The 27,620-nt window shown below is 41.9% G+C and overlaps 1 protein-coding gene across 2 annotated transcripts in view; it reads left to right on the forward strand.

Annotated features, from left to right (window-relative positions):
- The window catches only part of SLC10A7 (solute carrier family 10 member 7), a 222,689-nt gene that overhangs the window by 84,394 nt on the left and 110,675 nt on the right, over nucleotides 1-27,620 (forward strand). For both annotated transcript variants that reach the window (XM_056562846.1, XM_056562845.1), the window contains exon 5: nucleotides 5,669-5,707. In XM_056562846.1, coding sequence (XP_056418821.1) covers nucleotides 5,669-5,707 — 39 coding nt within the window. The remainder of the gene's footprint in view (nucleotides 1-5,668; nucleotides 5,708-27,620) is intronic.

Below are 27,620 nucleotides of genomic sequence, written 5' to 3' on the forward strand. Positions count from 1 at the left end.
AGCTGTCGGCTGAATCATTGTTAAGCCAGCAGCGATCTCCTGACACACCATAAACATGCATGCTTGGCCATTTCACTGGGGAGATTAGCTTCTGCCAGGTACGGTTAGCAGAGGTTCATCACCCACAGGAGAAAAGTGTGTTCACATGTTTATAAACTTAGTGGGTTACCCGCTGCGGGAAATCCGCTCTGAACATTCACTTCAGTGGGTCTGCGGAAAATCCGCAATAGCGGCTTATTTGCAGATTGACTGCATACCCATTGAAGTGAATGGTAGGGAAACTTGCAGCGGATCTCCCACAGCGGGAAAACCTGCTATGAGTTAAAGGGGTTATCCACGCTTGTCTTGGGGCTAAATGGCTATGTTGTGAGATTATCATAACACTGTGGCCCAGATTTATCAAACTGTGTGAGAGAATAAATAGAGAGATTTTCCCACAGTAACCAATCACAGCTCCTCTAACAAGCTCTGGTAAAGTAAAAGCTGAGCTGTGATTGGTTGTTGCAGGAAAAGCTCTAAATTTTTTCTCTCACACAGTTTGATAAATCTCTTCCTGTGGCTAGCTTTTTATGAACTGGTATTTCCTGTTTTAGTTTTCTTTTTTTGACTACAAATCCCATAATTCCATTTTCCTCCCTCCCACCCATCAGCCACCCCACCCATTGAAACATAAATGAGCTGCATCCATTCAAAAGACCTGTGGTTTTCAATAAGGGGTTCCTACAGCTGTTGCATTAGATGCAGATTGATCTCTCTTCCACCAAGCGATCGCTCCACCCATTGAAGCAGAGAGGCTCCCTGTCATCAGCTGACTAGTGAGTCAGGTCTCGGCTGCATTGAAACCTGGGAAAAATCTGAGACAACAGTCATTTTGTATGCTGTTAAAAATAAATATTGGAGTGAAAATCACATAAAAATTGTGAGAAAACCGTCACACACCGGTACAGACACTATATTATGGACTACACTAACTTTACAGCCCATGTAGCATAGTCAAATAAAAAAAATTCCTGTAATACCCCTTTAACAACATGTGAACATATGCTAACCTTTTCCCCCTGACATCACACATATACACATTTTCACAAGGCAGCTTTTTTGTCAGTTAATAGATTTGGTAGAATTTTATGTCATTTATGTCTTTCCTGATTCCAAAACTGTTTTTATTTTGTTGCTACGCCTTTCCATTTGCAAGACAGGGATTTTACAGTTTGGCTGACTATGCACTTTTCTCTGAATATTCAAATGGGCGGTAGCTTTATTTAAAAAAAGGAATGTGAATGCTAGAATGCTAGGGAATGCTAGACTAAAGTAATCAACCTGTAAAGGAGGAGCGTATATTTAAAAGAAAAACTATAACAAGAGGATGTAGTTTTTCTATTAGAGGGGCAAAGGTTTATGCAGTAATATCAGGAAGTATTTGCTGTGGCCTCATGCTCCGTGCTTTGACATGTACAGGAAAATGATAGCGGGTCAGTGTCTGAATTTGGGCACCTCAGACTACAAAAATGGTACAATAAAATCTATTTTATTTGTAGTAATAAAAAATAGAAATTTAAATAAAAATAGTAATTTGTATCCAGGATTAGAAAAACAGAGCTGATTCCTTCCAGAAACAGTACCACTCTTGCCCTCAGGAGCCAAGTTGCACTTCCGCACTCAACCTGAAGACAGGTGTGGTGCTGTTTTTGGAAGAAATTATCTCTATTTTCTGTTACTGGATAATTCCTTTAAGTCCTCCTTAAACTAGGCTTTCTTACATTTACCAAAGATTATAGAACATGCATTGGAACGTTTTGTCTTTATAATTTTTTTCTACCTTTGAAATATTCAACGTGTTTGGCAAGTACTAAATATTAACTTGTTCTTTTAGATCATGTGAAACATAATTTTTTTTAAAGAAATAATATAAAAAAAATTGCTCCTTGATTTAGATATTGCTTTTAAATACAGTACAAATACTTTTTATGGTGCCCCTGCTGATCCTTTGATTCCCTCTCAGTAACCACTGAATTTCTCCAGTACTGGTGAGAGGGAGCTGCTTCTGATGTGCCGATTGTCTGGCCTAGGAAATAGCAGGAATCGCTCCACGACCTGTGCCCATCTGGATATAGGCAGTGACAATGAGCTACTGAGCATGTGTGGCCAACAGCACTGGACATACTAGGTGGACCTTTTTTTACAGGGAATTAAAGGAAACATTAGGGGATGTTATAATCAATATATAACAGTAATATCTAGATATTGGAGCATTGTTAAATGATTCCTGTGAAACTTCATATAACAGATTGATTTATTACCAAAATAGAGACAGAAGTATCAAACGGATTTTTCCAGTCGCATTTTACATAAACTTAGAATTATAATAGTGTTTGATATCACAGAAATATGTTTATATGTTTAGTTTATTCTTTACAAGCGGAGTTGGTGTGGTTCCCAGTAATACCCTCTGTGAACAAGGCCTCAATGTCCTTCCTCAAACTATAATGCAATATAGAAAATCAAGGGACTAAGCCGCACTCACCAGTCCTGTTCAGTTTTCTTTATTTAAGAGACATCAGCAGGTATACACGGGATGGATGGTATCCGTTTCATGTGCTGTGCACAAATGGTTAGTACATTTTTGGAGCTCTCCGCTGGGAAGGGCACCCATAATGCAATGTCTTCCCAAACAGGGAGCCTCCAATTGTTGCAAAACTACAACTCCCAGCATGCCCAGACAGCCTTTGGCTGTTTGGCATGCTGGGAGTTGTAGTTTAGCAACAGTTAGAGTCTCCCTGTCTGGGAAGACATTGCCAGAAGGAATGTTCACATTATACAAAGATGTGTGAATGTGAACAGAGCCTTAGACTTACCACCCTGGCTCCAGTTTGTAGTCCCACCCCTTTTTTACGTCAACACGAACCCGGCCGGGACAGGAGCGTTGGAGGTAATGGACCTCGTCTTCTGTTAACACTATATACAGTTATCTATAGATAGGTGTATATATTGCAGGGGTGTGGAAATTTAATAAAAAAGTACTTGTCTACGGGACTAAAATGGAGCAAAATCTACTTGTCCCTTATGACGATCCACTTTTACGGGCCGATTTTCGCTTTTACACTCTTGTTTTTTCCTCCTTGCCCTATAATAGCCATAACTACCTACTATAATGATACCTTTTTAATTTTTCAATAACATATTGTCCGAAACAAAAAATAAATAAATATATAATATAAATAATCGGTGAAGTGAAATTGAAATAGTAAAAGATAATTTAGCAAATTTGGTGGTTTTCTTTTCTACGCTTTTTACCTTGTGGTGGAGCTAACATGTTGCTTTTATACTTTAAGTTGCCTGATTACAGCAATACCAGATTTGTATAGTTTCCATCATGTTTTACTAATTTGTAAAAAATTCTGAACTTTTTCGAATTTTTTTTACTGCCATTTTTTGACCCCTGTAGCTTTTTTTTTTAGATTTATTTATTTTAAAATTTCCGCATACCAGGCTGTAGAAGGGCAAATTTTTAGCGCCATAAGCTTTTTTTGTATCGGTACCATTTTGGTATTGATCTGACTTTTTAATCACTTTTGAACTTTTTTTTCTGGGATATGATAAAAATTGCAATTCTGTGGTTTGGTATTTTTTTTTTATTTTTTTTTACATTTTCCTCATACAGAGCCACGGACACCAGGGAACAGAGGTAAGCCCACCGGCTACCTCTAGAGTGGATCCCCCCCCCCCCCCCCACGATCGTGCTGTGGGGGTGGGAGATCCACCCCATTAGCCCACCAGGGAGCATTCACATGTCCCTTTAGACGCTGCTGTCAGCTTTGACAATGGCGATTTAAAGGGCTAATAGCCATCCGTGGCTGGCTATTAGCAGCAATGTGAGGTGGAAATTTGGGGAGGAGCGGTCGCAAGTCTGCACGGATCGTAAATTTCCACCTCACAGTGGCCCCAGGCTACTTAGAACAGCCGGGGGCTGCAGAGTATGGAGCGGGCAGATGTCAGGAGTCTGCTCCATACAGACTGCTGAGTGCTGCTGTGCTTGTCAGGTCTGGCCTTGCTTGCCCGAAGCTGGGCTAAGGGACGGAAAAATTCACCTGCCCGGTGACCGGAACTGCATGTCCCGGGCGTCGGGCAATAGGAATTCCAAATCCCTGTATTGTATACCTCACAAAGGGTTAACCAACACTGTCCAGCAGTGTAAGTTAACCCACTTCTTGCTAGGCTGGCGAATAGTGCTCAGCAGGGAGTTCAGTGAACCAGCAATGTGTATACTGTATACACATTGGAGGTTCACTGTAAATTATTGCTGGGCAGTAGAAATATGATATATATCTACTGCTCAGCATCAGCTGTTTTCCCGGCTCTGTAGCTGCGAGCACAGAGTCCCGATCTATGCAGGAACATTTTGAAATGCTGTATGGCTGCGGATGGAAGTAGGGATGCTATGCGTTTTTGCGTTAAAAAAAAACCCGCCATAGTCTTAGCATGCTGCGATTTGGCAAAACTGACAGATTGCAGCATAACGCCGGGGTCAGGGAAAAAAAAAAAGCCAAACGCAAAGTGGGTTTAGCATTTTGCGTTTCCCTAATGACACCCTGCCAACATCTGGCCTCTGCGTTTTTCCCACGGAAAAACATCACGCAGCCATTTTGGCATTTTTTTGGAAAACGCCCCAAAAAACCCAAGTGGCAATATACCTTAATATTGTTTTTACTTGTGTAATATTGGATGATATGGATTATTCTTATTTATTTTTTAGTGTTAATATTCAGCTCTGTGTTGCTGGGATATTTCATTGTTTCATCTGGTACATGTGTTAGCCCCTTATTTATTTTTGTAATGTTATTTTAATATTGGTGACTAATTCATAGAATAGGTAATCGACCACCGCCGCCTCGACTCCTTCCATAGACATGAATGGAGAGGGCATGGCATGACATCACAGCCGCCAGAAGCCAGCGTTCTGAACAAAAATGTTCAGAACGCTGGGGTGCCGTCCGGAGATTGGGCCCACTATTGGACCCACTACGATCAGACATCAGGTGTACAAGTATATAAATAACTCTGGATCCACCACCATTCCCAGTGGAAGTCAGTGTCCCCCCTCCCTATAGAATGGCCTCTGCAAAGGACACAGAAAATGCCCAGTTGCGTATCCAATTCATCCGAATTGAACAGCTCCAGTCTATTGTTGCCTATGTTCATGTTTCATGCTGTAAAAAGAACATTTTTAAGTATTTAGCTCTAATCATGAAAAAAGTGAGTGATACAGTCCCTTTAAAACTGCAACATGCTTATTCAGTGCCCAATCACAAGTCCCTTTTTACCATAATAACCAGGTAAAGAGAAGCTGTGACTAATGTACCGTACTGGTGTTCCTGGGCCACACCAGCCTCCTCCTCTCTAGTTCTACACCTATAGTGTCCTGTAAGAATTTATGGTAGTTTAGCCTTTTTGACTAGGAATGGGGAACTCGTGGAAAAGAGTGTTGCTGCTTCTGGTGAAAAGGAAACTTATTTATAGTTCTAAACAACCCCTTTGAAGATTTATCCAATCCAAAATGCATAATAGTAACATGTTTATCTTTACCTTTTTGGATGTATCAGTCAGTACATGATGTCATATCTGTTAATATTGGAGGAAATTAATAGGCTGTTTTTATGTTTTTTTACAGGCTGCTGCTATATTTAATTCTGCATTTGGAAGCTTTTTGGTAAGTGCATCTTAGTTTCGTGTGGTGACCCATAATGTCATTGATTTTGTATATTGACAAACCTTAATATGAAGGATAACGTGAGGGGGGACGTTAATGGTCCCAACTGTGTGGCACTCTTTCCCATGTACAATTGCTTCCCTCATTGTAACAGAAATCCTTTACTGCCACTAACTGTCCTAATAAAGACATTTGTCAATACAGTGATTTATATGCTTATTGTCTTTAATGAGCTATATTGGATATAGCAAGAAATGGTGCTAGTATAGTGTAAACCAAGACACATGATTGAGGGTCTTCCATCTCCCCTGCAGTGTCTCTGGAGGATAGTGTACTCCATTGTCTGGCTTTATGGCACATACATTGATTATTGCTGTGTCTACTGGAAATGGACGTGTCTGGTAGAATAATAAGTGTATGTGCTAAACAATACCTGCTACGGCTCATTGCAGATTCTCTATTTCCAGAGCTATGGGTGCTTACAGAAGTCACAAAAAAGAGTTTTAGAAAACAATTTACAAATGTATGAGTGTATAATTGTGTTATGGATGTATGTGTGTGTATATATGTGTGTGTATGTATATATGTATATGTGACATACAGTACAGGTGTGCACATTGTTTACATATATGTGTTGTGTGTATGTGTATAAGGGCAAAATATCAGTGAGAGACAGTAACACAGTATAGTTCAAACAGTGGTTTTCATGTCTTTGTTTTTCAGCACAAAACTCTGGCCCTAAATATATTTTTTGCTATTTAGTTATGCACATAAGACAACATTTCAACTTCCCCATTTCCTTGAACCGCACTATAAGTGCTAGAATTTAGTCTTCCAAGCAACTGCTAATAGGGAACTCATAGCTATTATAGGGAGCTAGCAAATGTTTATAGGATGTTTAGAATACATGACAGTACACTAGAAAAAATGAGCAGGACAGGTACTTCTTCTATACAGCAGGACAGGTACTTCTTCTATACAGCAGGACAGGTACTTCTTCTATACAGCAGGACAGGTACTTCTTCTATACAGCAGGACAGGTACTTCTTCTATACAGCAGGACAGGTACTTCTTCTATACAGCAGGACAGGTACTTCTTCTATACAGCAGGACAGGTACTTCTTCTATACAGCACCTGCTCAGCATCAGGTTATGGACTTATTCACAGCTAAGTGTCCACTTAAAGCAGGTGCCCTCCCTGCCATCATGTGCGATCTCATAGACGGAAGTTCAGTCCGGCAGAATTCTGCCCAAAGAATGAACATGTTAATTTTTTGGGCGGACAGCCATTCCATAGGTGGAATTCATCAGTATGCACAGAGCAACAGAATCCCATTGAAAGCAATTAAGTCAGCAGAATGTCTGTACGACTAATCCTAACTGTTCCAATTCTATATCTGTGATTGATACAGAACATTTTGCAGGAAAAAAAAGGATTTTTTTTTTCACATGCTCCGGTAGGCCATATTCACATATGCATTGGTAGCTTTACTCGATGGTCATGCAGCAGACTGACGCTGATTAAAGGGGTCATCCAGGAAAAAACTTTTTTTTTTTTATATATCAACTGGCTCCAGAAAGTTAAACAGATTTGTAAATTACTTCTATTAAAAAATCTTAATCCTTCCAGTAGTTATCAGCTGCTGAAGCTGAGTTGTTCTTTTCTGTCTAAGAACAGTGCACTCTGCTGACACCTTTGCTTGTTTCAGGAACTGTCCGAAGTATTAGAGGTTTGCTATGGGGATTTGCGCCTACTCTGGACAGTTCCTGAGACAAGCAGAGGTGTAAGCAGAGCGCACTGTTGTCAGACAGAAAAGAACAACTCAACTGCTGCTGATAACTACTGGAAGGATTGAGATTTTTTATTAGAAATAATATCACAAATCTGTTTAACATTCTGGAGCCAGTTGATATGAAAACAAAGTTTTTTTCCTGGAATACCCTTAAGGCTGTGTTCACATTGCAATTAAGAGCCCTGTTTGGAGTTTTGTTCAGTAGTTCTGGCAGAGTTATGGAATGAATAGGACTGCATACAGCAGTATCTCACTGACAGAACCCCTCTGAATTGGAAATGTTAAACTCTGACACTGCCTTAACCCCAAAGGAGAACTTCAGCGAAAATTAACATATCCCCTATCCACAGGATAGGGGATAAGTAACTGATTGCAAGGAGTTTGACTGCTAGGACCCCTATGATCTCCGGGACAGGACCCCCGGCTCTCTTAGTAAGGAGCGCATGTGTGTTGTCTACCGGTAGACTGCACGCACTCTATTCATTTGTACGGGAGTGCTGAGTTCTGTACTCAGGTCAATTTGTCGCTCCCATAGAAATAAATGGAGCGTGTGCTGTTTTCAGCACACGCTCCTCACTGAGCGCCTGGTCCTGTTAGAGAGATTGCGGGGGGACGGAAGGACACCCAGGGATCCGCTATTTATTCCTTATCCTGTGGATAAGGGATACGTTTATTTTTGCTGGATTTCTTATTGAATGAAATTGGCTACAATCTTGTGTGAACTCCCCAACATGATGTAAATCATAACAGCTTATATTGGTAATCTAAGGTATATTGTAAATTGCGGAATCTTCATTCTTAAATTGAGTGTTAAAAGTGGCATCTGGAAAAGTTTTTTTTCTTTATAACTTTGTCGCACCTATATAAATTCTTTATAGCTGTTCAGAAGGGATTTGACCTCCAGAATGAGAGGAGCAAAACCCTCTTTACCCAAGATGCAATTTCACGTCTGTTCTTCACACACACACCACTCTTGTTTGCAGTTCCAGATTATGTGACTGTGGAAAGCAAACAGGCCCCAACCATAGACGTGACATATAAACCATTATTATGTTATCGATGGGAAGATTTGTTTGACTTGTTGACCCTTTTCAGTTTATTTCAAACCTTTTGTCCTGGTAGTTTCCCTGAACACTGAAAAAATATATTGTAATTTTTTTCTTTGTTCTTTACCCAGCCATATTTGTATGGCTTTTCACACATATTGTTGCTGACCTGATGGTTTTGTGCCTGTGATTAGAGATGAGCGAACTTACAGTAAATTCGATTCGTCACGAACTTCTCGGCTCGGCGGTTGCTGACTTTTCCTGCATAAATGAGTTCAGCTTTCAGGTGCTCCCGTGGGCTGGAAAAGGTGGATACAGTCCTAGGAGACTCTTTCCTTGGACTGTATCCACCTTTTCCAGCCCACCGGAGCACCGGAAAGCTGAACTAATTTATGCAGGAAAAGTCAGCAACCGCCGAGCTGAGAAGTTCGTGACGAATCAAATTTACTGTAAGTTCGCTCATCTCTACCTGTGATGATACAATACATATGTTTGTTTTTTATTTTCATTACAAAATATTTTTCTAAACATTGCCCATCCCCAATTAAAATGCATTGCCTTTAAGAACTAATTGTTTTAGAAAACTGTTATGCCTTTTTTTTTTTTTTTTTTTTTACTCAGCGGGTAATAACTAATTATGGATGAATTAAATTTACATAAATTTTAGGCCAAGAGAATATCTCAGGATAGTACCGTGGAGAATTTCTTTAAGTTGAGCCAGTAATGTCATTATCTCCTCCTTTCATTTAAACTGCTCGCTTTACAATAATTGTGGAGCTTAATAAGTGATTTGATTACTCCCCTTGATGAGGTTTTAATAAAATTTGATAGCGTTTGAGTAATTCAGCATAGCTAGTTATCAAAGGGGCTGGTCCTGGCAACATGCATAGAGATATCCCTAGGGAGAAAGGAATGTCTGCTCTGTGTACTGCATGGCAGTACTGGCACTGTCTGGCACCACACACCGCTTTACCATTTACCATGGCAAAAGAATCAGATATTAAGATTATGGGGGGGGGGGTATTTATCAATTTTGCCTATTGACAGTTTCTTTTTACCCTTTTTTTTTTCACTTTGGTTTTCGTGGACATGCACAAAATTTATCATTTGGTGCAAGTTGTTAGTAATTTTGGCTCAGATGTTGAAATCAGCTGTTCCCAGCGCCTTTTACACAGAACTTACCGCCACAGAGGACGCGTATTTTACCCTGTAGAGCAGCCATTTCGGAGTCCCTCCTGCAGTATATCAGCAAGCGACATGAGTTATTTTCTTTTGTGGGGTTTATAGCCACCATGTGAAATGGATTTTATTTTTAACTTGGGTAGTTTTTTTTTTTGGTTACTTAAGTGCAGTGGTCTTTAACCTGCGGACCTCCAGATGTTGCAAAACTACAATTCCCAGCATGCCCGGACAGCCGTTGGCTGTCCGGGCATGCTGGGAGTTGTAGTTTTGCAACATCTGGAGGTCCGCAGGTTGAAGACCACTGCTGTAGTGCTTACCTTTCCTGAACATGTGTGGCCATGTCCAATGCTGGCTCAACGGAGGGTGAAGGTCCCTCAGAGACAACTATGTCGCAGGATAGTATTGAGCAGCCCTGGAGGCGTTGCTGCTTTCACAAAAAAAAAATGTTTAATGTATTTTGACACCTTTACATTTTCTGACATTGCTAAGTGGGTTTTCCATGTGCAAAATTTCTTGGCAGTGATTTGCGCCCAAAAAAACCCCTAAAGGCTCAAAATCATGAATTGGCGCAAATCGTGAATTACTGACTAAAGTTAAAATCACACACAGGACCGTGGGATTTTGAGAAAGTTGTAAAAATGACAGTGGAGAAGATGCGCCAAACTTTGGTACAAAAAGCCACTGCGCCAAAGTATTGCGCCATAATTACGTGAAAAAAAAACACATAAATCCTTTGATAAATACCCCCCTATATGATTCATGTTTAGATTATTAATAAATATACAGCCTTACTACTTTTTAAGAGTTCATATATAACCAGGACAACTTTTGCTTCCTTCACTTCATATATACCTCTTTACGACCAATGTCCAAATTCATTACGTTTTTTGGAATCATTCCCTAAGCACACAGGAGTGATATTGTAATAAATCTGAAAAAAAAAAAAAAAATTCTCCACATGGAAGTCAAAGGGATTTCGCGACTCTATTATCTAAATTCTAGTGAACAATAAAGATAATTAGTATATTGGCACAGAATTTTGCGGGCGCATGCAGTAAGCAAAGTGCACCATAAAGAACAGAAATAGAGATGAGCGAACTTACAGTAAATTCGATTCGTCACGAACTTCTCAGCTCGGCAGTTGATGACTTTTCCTGCATAAATTAGTTCAGCTTTCAGGTGCTCCCGTGGGCTGGAAAAGGTGGATACATTCCTAGGAAACTCTTTTCTAGGAATGTATCCACCTTTTCCAACCCACCGGAGCACCTGAAGGCTGAACTAATTTATGCAGGAAAAGTCATCAACTGCCGAGCCGAGAAGTTCGTGACGAATCGAATTTACTGTAAGTTCGCTCATCTCTAAACAGAAACTATACCTCACCTGACAATGGGGACTTGCTTGCAATGCACTGATCTTCTCCACAAATACATCCAAATTTAGGATTACTATTCTGGTATAAAAATCCAACAAAAAGCCTACAAATTGTATCAGACTAGACAGTTTCTAGATGTGGTAGATTTACCAAACAGCATAAGGTGCTGTGAAAAATCGGTCACATTGATGTTTGCACTTGGAACTGGGCAAAATTTGTACATTTATGCCATTGTATTCAATTGTTACCGTTTCTAAACAGCATATTTGACTAAGGTGAACCAATGTTTTAAAGGTAATCTGTCAGCTGCGATTTACATTCTAAACTATTGACACAGATAGCTTTTAGGAAAAAGGAGGAACATGGTACCTTTCATATATCTGCCTGTGCTTTTATAATGTAGAAAAAATGCTTTTGTATTCTGTTACCAAGTGTCAAAGAGGCGTTCCCAAGCCCCTGAAGTGCTGTCAATCAAGCAGGGATAGGAGGAGGAGTGAGCACTTCAGTGATTTGGAAACACCTCTTTGAAACATGTCACCAGAGACTAAAAAATTTTTTTTTACATTTAAGTGATGTAGATAATACCATTATATGTATATCCGTAATATACATTGGTTAAAAATTGTGTATATTTTTGGGTGAAAAAATGCTTTCCCTGCAGCTATTGCTTGTGTGTCTCTATGAGGAGACCAAATACAGGAAGTGAGGGTGGACAAGTAGGGCTCTGTGCAGGCTCCTGACTTGTCAATCATCCTGATGTATGAGCCAGGAGCATGTTATAGAGTCTCAGTGCACACTGCTTTTTCTTAGTGCACAGAGCCCTGCTTGTCCACCCTCACTTCCTGTATTTGGACTCCTCATAGAGACACACAAGCATAACTGCAGGTAAAAATATATACATTTTTTAACCAATGTATATTACAAATATATATATATATATATATATATATATATATATATATATATATATATTATAGTATTATCTACCAACATTATATAAAAAGTTTTTGTTTTCAGTAGGTACACTTTATGAAAGTACAGACAGCCACACCAACCTGCTTATACTGGGTAATAGTGCAAGCGATGCTGATTCCAATGCCATTGGTGGTTCTGTTCCCAAGTTATGTTGAAAAATAAAAATATGTAAATTACCTTATTGGTGCACTTGGGCCATTCCCCAGCCTCTTGGTGCATTGGATCTGTCCCACAATTGTGAATGTGCAGCTTCATACAGAAAGCCAGGACCAGCGCGGCTTCAATACAGAGGCAATCATGGTACTGGCCATGCGTCATTCCTATGTTTCAGCACATATTGCCAACATGCTAAAGAAAGCCAGGTGAATATTTATGAAGCAGGCAGTAACACAGGGCCGTTGTAGGCAGGTATTATAGTGCACCAAGCGGCTATGGAATGCCTGAGTGCACCAAGAATGTAATTAACTTATTTTATTTTATTTTTTTGTTTATATCTTGGAACAGCACCACCAATTGGTAAACAGGATTGGAGTCACCCACACTATTACCCTGTATAAGCAGGTTGGTGCAGGCGATGCTGCTGTCTGTACCTCTAAAGGAAATTGGATTAGAATTGGTCCTGTACACTGTACTGTCACCCTCCGAGCTAGATGTAAATCTATTAATATGTTCATTTGTCACACAAATTCAATTCCTTAAAGAACTGCAAGTTCTAAATCTTTTTTTTAAATTTTTTTGTTTTTTTGTAATCAGAAATTTTCAATTATTGTAAATTAGATTTTCATTATTTTATGTGTAATTAGTGGTAATCTGTTTCACAATCCAATAAAACTCTGCTCATTTAATTTGTTAGAATGCAATAATTGATTTATATTTTGTCCTGTCAGTGAGAATCGGCCTATTTTTTTTATATTCAGCACCAACAGAATATTATTACATTCTACCATTATTGTTTGGCTTAATGCTATTATTGTTTAGAAATATGTATTAACAATAATTGTATTAATTATATTTATATTCATGCATTTACATTATAGATATTTATACGTTTATTTAGTGCATCGCTGAATTTATTTTTATGTATATTAAACATTACTTATTTGATTAGAACTATACATTATTTTGTCATGTGCTTGAAACAACAAACGTCCGTGGTCACAGCACATTGTGACAGCTCCCCTACTTGTTCCATTGGCACAATGTGAACTGTTAGGAAAGATGCCTTGATATTGTTGACACCAGAATTTTTATTTATTTATTTATTTATTTTTTAAACCATTGGTTCCCGAGACACTTTTATCAATTTGACACATTGTTAGACCCTCTAGTCTAAGTTTACACAAAGATTTAAACCGTTTTTTGTTACCTACCCCATATGTTTATTCCCAAGTTGTTTTTCTTATGTGAGAAAGTAATCAAGCAGACATGAGAAACTTAATAATAAAATCTGAAAGGAAAGAAGTTGATTCATTCTAGGGCTGGGCGGTATGACCAAATGTGTGTATCACGGTATTTTTTTAAACTTTTGGCGGTTCCACGGTATATAACGGTATTTCCTAGTCCCCCCCCCATATTAATTATCAGCCCACATGCCCATCAGGGTACTACTCACATATGTCACCCGCATGCGCTCCTCGTCCTGTTTGTTGCGTCTGCCGGTGCTGGCACTCTATACTGTGCGGTATCCCTATGCCCGGGCTGCAACAGTTAAACAAAATAAACTTTAATACACCTACGTCGGCCTTACGCTGGGGACGGGAATGTCGGAGAGCTGTCAGCCTATCACCGGCCACAACGATGTTCCGCCTCGGCCGGTGATAGGCTGAGCCCACTGTCATGTAAGGAGCCGGCTTCTAACATGACAGTGGGCTCAGCCTATCACCGGCCGAGGCGGAACATTGTTGTGGCCGGTGATAGGCTGACGGCTGTCCGACGTTCCCGTCCCCAGGAAACAAGTGAGGCCAGTATCGGACCAACGGGAGGTGAGTTAAAGTTTATATTGTTTATTTTTTGCAGCCCGGGCATAGTGTACAGTATAGAGCAGTGGTCTCCTTCCTGTGGACCGCGCAGCGCTGGACTGATTCATTCATTCCCGAGGGGGAGGGGCCAAACCGGTATTGCAGTATGGTTTAAAATTCATATCGTGCAGCACAAAAATTTCGGTATTCGGTATATCGCCCAGCCCTAATTCATTCTACAAGCAGCACTTCATGGGCTTCCTATACTATTTGCACATACATCGGTGATGTGTTTAGGTGAACTACATGTGTAGTACTGCTTATCACCTCCATGTCCCAGAGATAGAAGCTTATTTGTATTATGTAGATTGTAATATGTCATTAATCTTGCAATTTACTAGCAAAATAATTGCCACTGACTTGCATCACCCCCTAATGGATAAATGTAGTAGTACAGCAGATTTGCTGCCAACCCCCTGGTAGTTCATTTTTCTAGGGTAAATTCTAGGTAGTGGTGATCTTCCAAAGAAATTAGTAATCTTTTATTATTCTGCTTAGGTCACAGTATAGACAAAGGAGATCTCCGCTCTAGAGGCGATTAAAGACTAGGTAGCTTTACTGTATCCATAGCTAAACCACATGTATACCTACTGAAACCGATACCCTGGCGAGTGTGGAACATTTTCCCATATTTCAACAATGAAACATATCTCATCCCCCCTACCCCATGTATAATTAATGATCATCAGGATAAGAAAAACTACTACACGTTTGATTTCGGAAAGATAAAAAGCGTGCATGTTTTAGGTATTATCCCATTGAATAACCATTTTCTTTCAAGAAATGATCAAAATATTTCCACGAGTAGACCCATGTCACCCACGTAAAAGCTAAATAATTATGTTCCCTTGTATAATTTTTTTGTGTATGCGTTCTAGATGGACAGTATAAAGATGAAAGGGAAATTTGTTCATAACTGCACTTCAGAGATGACTGAAGCAGGTGTTAGAAATGCAGATGAAGCGTGTTGACTAAAGAGTGTACAAATTTGAAGTGAAAATGCCAGTGGTCGGCTTATAGTACTCGGCACATGTGAAGTTTCTGCGAGTTAAATTATTCATATTATTGTGTGAGCCAGTTTAACATGTAGGAGAAAGGTGCCGATTGCATTGAAGTCTCCTCTCTTTACTTTGTGCTTTATCCCCCATCAAACTGAGCCCATGATCTTCCCTTATCTAGGCATTAATATGGGATACTGATCCAGCCATTGAGAAGCAGTCAAAAATATAACCATACATACTGTAGATATTTATCTTTTATCTATATCACATCTTAAGTAGCATTATTATTTAAGATGGTCCAAAGGTGTACTTTGAAAGCAAAGTTTTTTTAAATGCAGTGGTTCCTCAACATACGATGGTAATCCGTTCCAAATGGACCATTGTTTGTTGAAACCATCGTATGTTGAGGGATCCGTGCAATGTAAAGTATAGGACAGTGGTCTACAACGTGCGGATCTCCAGATGTTGCAAAACTACAACACCCAGCATGCCCGGACAGCCAACGGCTGTCCGGGCATGCTGGGAGTTGTAGTTTTGCAACATCTGGAGGTCCACAGGTTGAAGACAACTGGTATATGAAGTTGTACTCACCTGTCCCCGCCGCTTCGGACCGTGACCGCTGCTCTTGATGTCACCCTCCATTGCTCTCGCCGCGTCGTCGTGGTGTCCCCGACTCTCCGGTAAGGCCTCTGCTTCCCCCGCATCTTCTCTCTCCGTCGCCGCCATCACGTTGTTACGCACGCCGCTCCTATTGGATGACGGGACGGCGTGCGCAGCGACGTGATGACGACGCTGGAGAGCGCCGAAGATGCAGGGGATCCCGAAGAGGACGCGCGCCGGAGCCCGAGGACAGGTAGCAGACCATAGCAGACCATCACCGGAGCTCACAGGGCACCGTAAACAGCTATCCGGTGGCAGCTGAAGCAGTTTGCGCCGCCGGATAGCCATTTATGCGATGGCCCCGACATAGAAAAGCATCGTATGTTGATGCTGCCTTCAACATGCGATGGCCTCTGAGAGGCCATCGTATGTTGAAATGATCGTATGTCGGGGCCATTGTAGGTTGGGGGGGGGGGGGGGGTCACTGTATTATAAATCTATCTTTCGTCTACCAATCAGTGTCCTTCTATTGAACCTGAGCAGAAGAAAGGAAAAAAGAAGGCGCCCCTTTCCAGAGTGCTAAACAAAATGAAGTAGTATCCAGCTTCCAGTGAAAAATAGATTAATATACAAAACTTTAACTAATCCATGTTAAAATCGGAAACCAAAAAAATTATTGCACTAAAATAATTTGAAACTGACATGTTTTGAGCTAATCAGTAGCTCTTACTCATGTCTTTGCCATAGATAACAGCTATTGTTTAGCTCGAAACACATCAGCATTTTACATTGTTTTTAGTGACATGTCGTTTTTTGGCTTCTGATTGTAATGTGGATTCATTAAAGTTTATCTTTTAATCTATTTTTGACTGGAAGCTGGTACTCTGTCATAGTGGTAGTTTTCAGATATACTGTGTGAATGTGGGTGGCCTATCTCTGCCAAGCTGCGTGCATTCCTCTGCTGGGATGAGGCTGACTTTCTTACAGTATAATCCCATGAGATGATGCAAGTCTCACGCTGAAAGAGCCTGCTCGAACACTGTCCTCAGAGTGTGTCAGCCTTAGATTCCCTTTTGGTAATAGGGAGAGATTTATCAATCAAGGATGGCGGGGCAGGCATAAACCACCGCGGACCACCCAAATGATTATGGTTCAAGCAGCATGAAAGTGATGACAGGTTTCCCTTAAAGACTGAGATGCACTTCCACAAATAAAACATAAATAACTCTATTTATATAGAAGCGCCATATTCTGCAGCACTTGTTCAGACAGAATCGGACATTACATAGTAACAAATTAGTTAGCTCAAACAATAGGTAGTGAGGGACCAGCTCACAAAAGCTTGCAATCTATGAGGAAGTTGGTTTAACACAAATGGTAAGTCGTCTTTAAAACTAGTATGCTAGTACATCTAAAGCTGCAAGAGCCAGTCATTCATCCAAATATTCAGTGCATTAAAGAGGTACTCTGCCCCTAGACAGCTTATCCCCTATCTGTGGTTGATGAAGGGACGATGCAGGGGACGGAGTATCGTGACCTCAAGGCTCCGCCCCCTTGTGACATCATGCCCCACCCCCTCAATGCAAGTCTATGGGAGGGGGCGACGGCCACCACTCTTAAAACTATGACTTTTCATAATAGATCTGATTGTCTGAAGTATCACATGCTGGAGAAGTGGCATAGGAAAAGTCTTCCAGACAGGACTTTGGAGTGTGATGTATGTTCGCCTCCTAAGATCATTGGGACATAGAGCACTGTAAGTTGCTATACAAAGATGACAAGTACAATATAGGAATGTACAGCTCTGTGGAGAGTTTTGTGAGTGAGATTGAAGAGTTCAACATGGACAACCAGTGCAGTTACGGGTATAGGGTAAAGACATCAGTATAGATTACAGAGGGAAAGACTGATTGGTATTGAGTTACAGTAATCTAGTTGAGAATTTTCCAAAATTTTAAAAGGGTGCCAATAATTTTGTCCGGCCCATTTTTGAAGTTTGGTGTGACATTATGTCCAATTTGCTGCTTTTCCTCCCTTTTTTTTTTGTTTAGTTCCATTACACACAAAGGGAATAAACATGTGTATAGCAAAACATGTTACTGCAATACTTTTCTGTGAGAAATATTTCATTTTCCTGAAAATTTTCAGGGGTGCCAACATTTACTGCCATGACTGTATAGAACATAATATATCAAATCTGAGGTGTATTTTTAAATAACCCTGTAATGTAGTCCTTTCCAATATGTAATAACATAGAACTTTCAATGCCATAATGAAGTTCTATATGATATCATACAACTGTACAACTGTCATTACTTGGTTCTGTGAATACATAGTTCAATAACCTAAGCCTTCAGCAAATACACACATGCTATAGTCTTAGAATATACAGTGGTCCCTCAACATACGATGGTAATTCGTTCCAAATGAGCCATCGTTTGTCGAATCCATCGTAAGTTGAGGGATTCGTGCAATGTAAAGTATAGGAAGCTGTACTCACCTGTCCCCGCCGCTCCCGATGGTGACCGCGGGCCTCCGCTGGGCTCTCCTGGTCTTCTCCGGTCCTCCGCTGTCTTCTCCGTTCCTCTGCTGTCTTCCGCAAGGCCTTACTGGGCCTGCGTAACAACGTCATTACGCCGCTGCGTATGCCATTCCTATTGGATGACGTGCGCAGCAGCGTATTGACGTCATCGGAGAGGGCCGAGAAGACACCGGAAGACCAGCGCTGGACCCGGAGGGCACCTCTGAGCATGGTGGAGGGGTAAGTAATACTTACCGCACCACACGGGGAACATTAAGCTGCTATCCGGCAGCAGCTTAAGCATTTTGCGCTGCCGGATAGCACTTAATGCGATGGCCCCGACATAAAAAAGCATCGTACGTCAATGCTGACATCGACATGCGATGGCCTCTGAGAGGCCATCTTATGTCGATTTGATCATATGTCAGCTAGCTTTGGAAGAACTGAAAAATTTTAGACGACGCCTGCAGAGCAGAAATATGCTGAATATGCTTTATATAAATCATACACTGCTCAAGCAAATAAAGGGAACACTTAAACAACACAATGTAACTCCAAGTCAATCACACTTCTGTGAAATCACACTGTCCACTCAGGAAGCAACACTGATTGTTAATCAATTCCACATGCTTTTGTGCAAATGGAACAGACAACAGGGGGAAATTTTAGGCAATTAGTAAAACACCTCCAATAAAGGAGTGGTTCTGCAGCTGGGGACCACAGACCACTTCTCAGTTCCTATGCTTCCTGGCTGATGTTTTGGTCACTTTTGAATGCTTGCAGTGCTTTCACTCTAGTGGTAGCATTAGACGATGTGTACAACCCACACAAGTGGCTCAGGTAGTACAGCTCATCCAGAATGGCACATCAATGCGAGCTGTGGCAAGAAGGTTTGCTGTGTCTGTCAGCATAGTGTCCAAAGCATGGAAGCGCTACCAGGAAACAGGCCAGTACATCAGGAGATGTGGAGGATGCCATAGGAGGGCAACAACCTAGCAGCAGGACCACTACATCCGCCTGTGTGCAAGGAGGAGCACTGCCAGAGCCCTGCAAAATGATCTCCAGAAGGCCACAAATGTGCATGTGTCAACTCAAACAGTCAGATACAGACTCCATGAGGGATGTATAAGGGCCCGACTTCCACAGGTGGGGGTTATGCTTACAGCCCAACACCGTGCAGGACGTTTGGTATTTGCCAGAGAACACCAAGATTGGCAAATTCGCCACTGGTGCCCTGTGCTCTTCACAGATGAAAGCAGGCTCACACTGAGCATGTGACAAACAGAGAACGTTCTGCTGCCTGCTAGATCCTCCAGCATGACCGGTTTGGCAGTGGGTCAGTAATGGTGTGGGGTGGCATTTATTTGGGGGGCCTCACAGCCCTCCATGTGCTTGCCAGGGGTATCCTGACTGCCATTAGGTACCGAGATGAGATCCTCAGACCCCTTGTGAGACCACATGCTGATGCGGTTGACCCTGGGTTCCTCCTAATGCAAGACAATGCTAGACCTCACGTGGCTGGAGTGTGTCAGAAGTTCCTGCAAGAAGAAGGCATTGATGCTATGAACTGGCCGGCCCATTTCCAAAACCTGAATCCGATTGAGCACATCTGGGACACCATGTCTCGCTCCATCCACCAAAGCCACGTGGCACCAAACACCAGGAGTTGGCGGATGCTTTATTCCAGGTCTGGGAGGATATCCCTCAGGAGACCATCTGCCACCTCATCAGGAACATGCCCAGGCATTGTAGGGAGGTCATTTGGGCACGGTGAGGCCACACACACTACAGAGCCTCATTTTGACTTGTTTTAAGGACATTACATCAAAGTTGGATCAGCCTGGAGTGTGGTTTTCCACTTTGATTTTGAGTGTGACTCCATATCCAGACATCCATGGGTTGATACATTTGATTTCCATTGATCATTTTTGTGTGATTTTGTTGTCAGCACATTCAACTATGTAAAAACGAAAGTATTTCATATGATTAGTTCATTCAGATCTACAATGTGTTATTTTTTTGAGCAGTGTATACTACTTAAAGGGGTATTCCCATCTGGAAACTAGGGTTCCCCTGCCCTCTCCAACCTGCTTGTGGCTTTCAAGTGGTCAGCTCCAAAGGGGTCCAAAAACAGCAGACCAAACTGTTATACATATTAGCATAATTGTCATTGATTTAATCGGGAGTTGAATAAACAGCATAGCAACATTAGCTACTCAGTTTCCATAACTCCAGGGGTTACAGAGTAATCCACAGTGGAATGGAAGTTAGACTAATTGTTTGCAAAAACTGGCTAGACTGTTTTTGGATTTCTGACCACATCAGACAGCAACAGGCAGCTAGGAGGGGGCTGGGAGCCCTCGATTTTGAGGCAGATGCAAATCCCAGAAGTAGGACCTGCTTCTGTCAGTCACTCAGGCATATCCTGTGAATATGCTATAGATGTCCCAGATGCCTAATATCTACCCCCCTTTAACCGCCCTATATCATTTGGAAGAATTTTTTGTTGTAACGACATTGTTTCTATATTTTGTTTGGGGAAATTTTCTATATACAAACATTAAATAACATTGATATATGAAATGGATGGTTTGTCGCACTCCATAAAATGCCTAGGTGTGTGTGTGTGTGTGTATGTGTATATATATATATATATATATATATATATATATACACATACACATACACATACACACACACACACACACACACACACACACACACACACACACACACTTTATCTATAGTGATGCTGTGGAAAGCCCACTTTAAGAAGGGAAGAGATTTTCTTACCAGTATATCTCTCAGCTGTAATTTTTCTGACACATTACTGATGTTTGTGCCGCTGTATTTCACAGAATAAAAAGTGTATTATGCAAACAAGAGAAATTGAAATAAAACATGTCATAGAAGGGCAAACTTATGTGGCAGATTTTAAAATGTATTACATTTTTATTTAAATAAAGCTGATTTTGCAAGTGCTATTGTGAGTAATTTCTTTAGTAATATGCCAATATGACTACATTAAGGCTTATGTCAGCAACACAACAGTTTTACCTTATTTCCTGTAATGAAATGTAAATCCTGTCGATTCCTTACTTTGTTCATTTTCGCAGCGTATTGATGCTGCAAGATAATTACAATATTCTCTTTAAATTTCCTGGGTTACAGGACTCTGGTTCCTATGTGCTTTACTGTATTTGTTCCTCACTGCATATTGATTTTTTATTATTAAATACAGAAATAGGCGACATAGAAGTGCAATGCATTTTAGAATCCTGAAATCATCCATAAAATTAGATTATTTTAAAGTGGTTGACATGTCATAAATGTATATGTATCTTTTAAAGTTAATGGAGAACTATGCTAAAAATTACTTATTTTCCTCTGTTCCTGGGCTGCAAAAACCCCCCTCCCATAGAATTGCATTGAGGGGGCGTGGCCATCACAAGGGGCGTGACCGACAACTGTTGTGAGAAAACAGCGTTTGGAACATTTACTTCCGAACGCTGGCCAGTGTAGTACCCCTTTTTAAAAATGTTTTCTGAGCTTTAAAAAGCTCTGTATTATGCCTTCAGTATTGCTCATTATTATTATTGAGCTGCCGCAGGAGGAAGTGGGCATTTCCCAGCAGGCGCAACGTCAATCACTGAAGTCTGCTGGAGGACTGCTTCAGCCCTCTCCTCTTTGCTGCGCTCCCAATCAGTAAAACTAATGATGCTGTGATGAATATAAGACCTCTCTCTGCAGCTATCAAGCAGGCTCAGTCTGTTCTTCTTTACAGGGGGCGGAGCCTGGTGACGTGGCCATGCAAGGAGCGTGCCGCTTGGCGGGTACAGCATTCGCTCCCATCTGTCTAATTGACAGGCAGTGAGCAATAGCTGGCCTCGCTTACTACCAGAGTTTGGTCTACTGCCAAACTCATTGTATATATTGCTGCACGAATTAGACCAGCGCCACCTAGTGGTTGTTTTTTCAATTACAGTTTAAACATTTTTCTGTGAATCATTTTAAAATAAAGTGAATGGGAAAGTACATTAGGAACACTAGATTAAAAGTTTTAGTTGGTGACAGGAACTTTAACTCACCTTCCAACGTTCCCCCATTGCGCCAATATCAGTGTCCAGGTCCTCAGGTGCTTGTCTTCTTCCTGGGGATGGTGAGTCATACTGCGCTCAGCATATCGCCAGCCGTAGCAATGTCCCGCCTCAGACGGCTGAGCGCACTGTCATGTAACGAGCTCTGGCAGCAGGGAGAAAGCGGGTCCCAGGCTCCTTACATGACAGACTGCTCAGCCTATTACCAGCCGAGGCAGGACATTGCTGTGGCCGTCGATACGCTGAGCGCAGAATGACTCCCCATCCCCAGGAAGCAAGAAACCTTGTCAAATTTCCTAGGGCACCTACAACTTACATAAAGAGCCTGGTACAATGGGACATATTTGTTAACCAAAGTTATCCAACAAAACCACAGGGGAGGGGAAGTATCCTTCCAGGTCACTTTAGTAAGCATCTATGCTAACTAGAGATCACCTCATTAATAACTCCCAGCAGGCATACCAAAGGAGTAAGTAAGAAAGGGAAATCCAGATCATCAGCCAGAAACCCCATCAACTCCCTTCAGAAGAGAGCGATGGGACACTCCCACACAGCATGTAAAAGAGTACCAACTGCCGAAGAACATTGAAACCACGTATCAGAAGGAAAAACACCAATGCACTTAAGCTTAGTAAGGGTTTGCTTTAGCCACTACTCCTTATGTTTACATGATGTACCTAACTTTTATAGCTGCCTAGCGATACAACATATCTTTATATATTACTCTTTTTCATCAAATGTGCAGAGCCGGGGATATCACCGTTTTGTTGCTTTTTTCTTCTTTTCATTATATTTTTTTTTTTATTGTAACTGCACTGTTTTCTACGGAAATAATAAATCTGGTGTCCCATGGTACACATAATTTGTTTCAAAAGGGACTCCTTTTCTTTTTCTTAGGTTCTTGATGCTACATTTATGGAGTTCACATATCTACGGCCCATACTTTTAACTGGGTTGATATTAGATATTTCTAATGCCACATTGCTGGCGTGACTGTATTCACCACAATTTTCTCCCCAGGAGTTCTGTCGTTTTGTGTTTAGCAGTGGTATATTACAATCTCAATACATATCTCGATTGCATCAGTGTATCTCTACTACTAACTAAACTGGAATAATAAGAGCCTTCAACCTCCTTCCACTGACATTCAGACAAATCCAGGATATCAGCCTCCCATTTATGAAAGGCTTGTGAGAAAGGGCCAGGCCCCAGTGTCTGGAGGAGAGCATAAGATTGAGTAAGAGGTTTAGAGAGATCTGTAGTGCTCAGGAGAAGCTCTACATCAGAAAACACAGGTGTAAACCTCAGGGAGTCAAACTGCACCTGAACCGCATGCCTGAGCTGAAGATACCTATAAAAGGCATTTCCAGGGATGCTATAGCATTCCTTCATGTCCAAAAAGGATATGAAAACCTGATCCTCCCCGAAATAAGTGGATCACAAATTTGATGCCATGAGAACCCCAGAAACCGGCCTCCTGTAACCCATGCAGGTGAAGTAAGTGTACATTCCCCTACAAGGGTGCTCTAGGAAAAATCAGAGGCTGTGGAAATCTACTCGACACCACGGACCACACTTTCGCTATAGTTTGAAGGGGAATAGGAAAGGAAGACTGAGAATGATACCTGTAGAGTGTATTAGTAAGAGTTTCATAGAAACCCATAATCGCTCCAGTCAGGGCCATCACAGAGTTCGGCTGAACCAGGATCCTAGAGCACTACATAGCATGTTAAAATATTTCCTAGAGAGGGGGGGGGGGGGGGGGAATCACAGGAGCTAAATGAAAAAGGTAAAGGAACTTAGGAAGGTAAATCATTTTAAATATATTGATTCTACCAGCTAGGAAGAGGGGGAGTGAGAAGTCTGCAGCTTGGACTGGCAGCAGCGGTGCAGCTTATCTTTGTGAATATTGGATTGGGGATCAGTACTTTGGTACGATAGTGAACGATTGGCTATGCAAATGATCTGTGAACTGGTTAGATGAAAAGGATTGCATTTTTAGGTGGAATGTGTGATATCTGTGCCATCTAAATGTTTGGATTTTGGAAATAAGAGTGTTATGTGCATATGTATCCTGTGCCTATACTGTGCCTATACTTTCCTGTCGCTTTTGTACAGTTTATTTGCTGTCTTTGTACTTTATGTGAAATATGCAATAGCGTTCTGCTATCTCATAAGAAAATTCCCCAAACCATATTTATTCACTTCATTTGTGATCCCATGATGAACTGCTGTATACCATATAAGATACACAGGGAAACGTGTTGGGATATACAGGTATTCATCATAGGAGAACCTATTATCTTATTTATATTTATTTTTGATTACTCTTTATAATTGTTACAGTAGGATTTTTAAGGATATGAATAAATGGATGTTTTGGCTCTATGTGGATATTGTTTTTCTGGTCTAAGTAGCTTATTGACACTTGTGTGTGACAATTGTCAGTGGTAGTGTGTGGAGTGAGGACCAGGCAGTCAACCGCTCCACCGTGGAGCGTAAGAATGGCTCCATGTTTAGGGACAGATAGTCTAGCAGGGACACAGTCACCTCCACCCCCAAGTATCTGAAACTAGAAACCACCTGGACCCCTGCTGGAAGAGAGGAGGGGAGAGGGACTTCAGACAAAAGTGCCATTAATGAGGACTTAACCCAGTTGACCCGCAAGCCTGAAATCAAACTAAACTGGTCAAGTAGTGCTGGGCGGTATGACCACAAATGTGGGTATTTTTTAAACTTATGGCGGTTCCACAGTATTATGGTATTTTTTTTCCCCTCTAACCCCCAGTTGTGAGCTGCCGGCGCAGGAATTCTGTTCAGAGAACAGAAGCTGTCAACTCCCCCTGCAAGCGCTGAAAGCCAGTGGGCTGCGGGATCAGAAGTTCTGCAGCGTCTGCGGCCCACTGTCTTTTTGCGCTTGCAGACGGAGGTGACGGCTTCCATTCTCTGAACAGAAGTCCTGCGCCCGCGGCTCACAACTCATTCAAACTCATTAATTTCCAGCTCTGCGGCTCACAGGAGGAGAAGGATAGCAGCGCCTGCAGCTAATATGATTAGTTCCCCAATGTGGGGACACCCCCTCATTCATTCGAAGGGGGGAGGGGCCGACCGGTATTGTGCTATAGGGAAAAATTCATATTGTAGAGGAAAAAAAACACACCGGTATTCGGTATGAACCGGTATAACGCCCAGCACTACGGTCAAGTAGATCAATAAGGGACAGGAGAGAGCGTCCAGCGTCCGCTAAGTACACCAATGTGTCATCTGCATAAAGGGAGACCTTCTCTACAATAGACCCCCTGGGAATACCACAGATAGCAGGGTCCCTACGAATGGCTGCCGCAAGGGGCTCCATCACCAGTGCAAAAAGGAAGGGAGATAGCGGGCACCCCTGCCTCGTCCCGCGACACAGGAGAAAGGGAGCTGAAACATCCAAGTTAGTGCTAATACGGGCCCTGGTACTATCATATAGCAAGCGAACCCAAGCACAGAATCGGGGACCAAATCCAAATGCACCCAGTACCTCCCAGAGATAGGGCCACAGCACCGAATCAAAGGCCTTAAACATCCAAACTAACCACCACACTAATAGGAAAGCCCTCCCCCACCGCTGCAATGTTGAGTTGCAGACGCTTCACATTTACATCAGTAGCCCTACCCGGCATAAACCCTGTTTGGTCAGGATGAATGATGGCTCCAATAACCCCATATAGGCGAGTAGCCAGAACTCTAGTCAAGATCTTTATGACAACATTCAGAAGGGAAACAAGTCTATAGGAATCGGGCAGCAATGGGTCCTTTCCAGGCTTGGGAAGTACTACAATCAATGCCTCCCTCATAGAGTCTGGAAGGCAACAGCTATCGAGTGAAACAATTTAAGTAGTATAGGGGCCAGTCTCTCCTCATTCATCCTATACCAATCGCCTATCATCCCATCTAAACCCGGTGTCTTCCCATGAGGAAGAGCACGTATGGCCTGTTCCACTTCCTCAACTGTAAAGGGGGCATCTAGCACCTCCGCCTGAGCGTGACTAAGCATGGGAAAGGATAAACAGAAAAACAGAATTTCCCCTTGGCAGGGCTTAGGGGGGGCCGCATACAAAGACAAGTAAAAGTCCCTGAAAACAGAATTGATCAACAGGGGGTCTGCCACCACAACACCATCTTGGTCCCTAATACAAGGAATAGATGAGCAGGGCAACAAGCCCTCGCTAAATATGCCAACATTTTATCATTCTTGTCTCCGAATTCAAACAGGGCCCCGCCAACCGCAACTTGACCCTATCTTTCTGAACAATCTACAAAGACCTCTGAGCCTTGGCCCACGCCCTCTCATTCTCTGGAGATGGATTTCTAACAAATTCTGCCTCCAAGACACTCACCTCCTGTAACTGCCCTCTATAGCTGACCTAGTTTTCCTCTTTCGTGCAACACCTGAGATAAAGGCCCCTCTAACCGTGGCTTTGTATGAATCCCAATGAACTAAGGGATCAGCATAAGAAGCATTGTTCTCCCAATACTCAGCATGGGTAACCCACAGAGCCTCCACTACTGCCTAAGCTTGCAGCCAGGGTGCATGCACCAGATACGGGAAGGGGGACTAGGGCCTAGGTGGAGAACTACCAGTACAGCAGAATGGTCTGAGATCCACCTAGTGGTGTAGTAAAACATCTCCTACCGCCTGAAGGAGGTCATCAAATGCCAGAGCGAGGTCAATTCGAGAGAATGACCTATGAGCCGCAGAGTAAAAGGAAAAGGAAGAAGCAGTTGGGTACTTCAACCTCCAGAGGTCGGTCAGGCTCATCGCCAAACGCCAGGTGTTTAAATGAGGAGGAGCCAGGTTCAGCAGCAGTGGTGCGGTCGAGCATTGGATCAGGAACCACATTGAAATCACCTACAAAGAGGACAGGATCAGAGGGAAAAGACACGCAGTTTGTTAGTAATTGGCTTCAGCACAGAGACCTGAAAAAGAGGGGACACATACACATAGACAAGAACAAAAAGAGAGAGAGAGAACTCAGAGAACAATGTAATATTACAAATCTCCCAAAGTGGTCACAGGCCGCCTAAGAAACTGCTAACTGCAGCATAATTAGAGTATGAGGCATGTTAACCCCACACTATCCAAGCCCTTTTCTTGGCAAGAACTTTCCAACTAACCACCTTTTAGGGTCCCCATCATGAAAAAAAAATAATATATAGAAACAGGAGACACCAAAGGAGGACCAGGACAAAGAAGGGCAGAGCATCGGAACCACACACACCACACATCATCAACAGAGAGACAAACAGGGCACAGACACAAAAT

The sequence above is a fragment of the Hyla sarda genome, chromosome 1, assembly GCF_029499605.1.
Source record: "Hyla sarda isolate aHylSar1 chromosome 1, aHylSar1.hap1, whole genome shotgun sequence".
NCBI lineage: Eukaryota > Metazoa > Chordata > Amphibia > Anura > Hylidae > Hyla > Hyla sarda.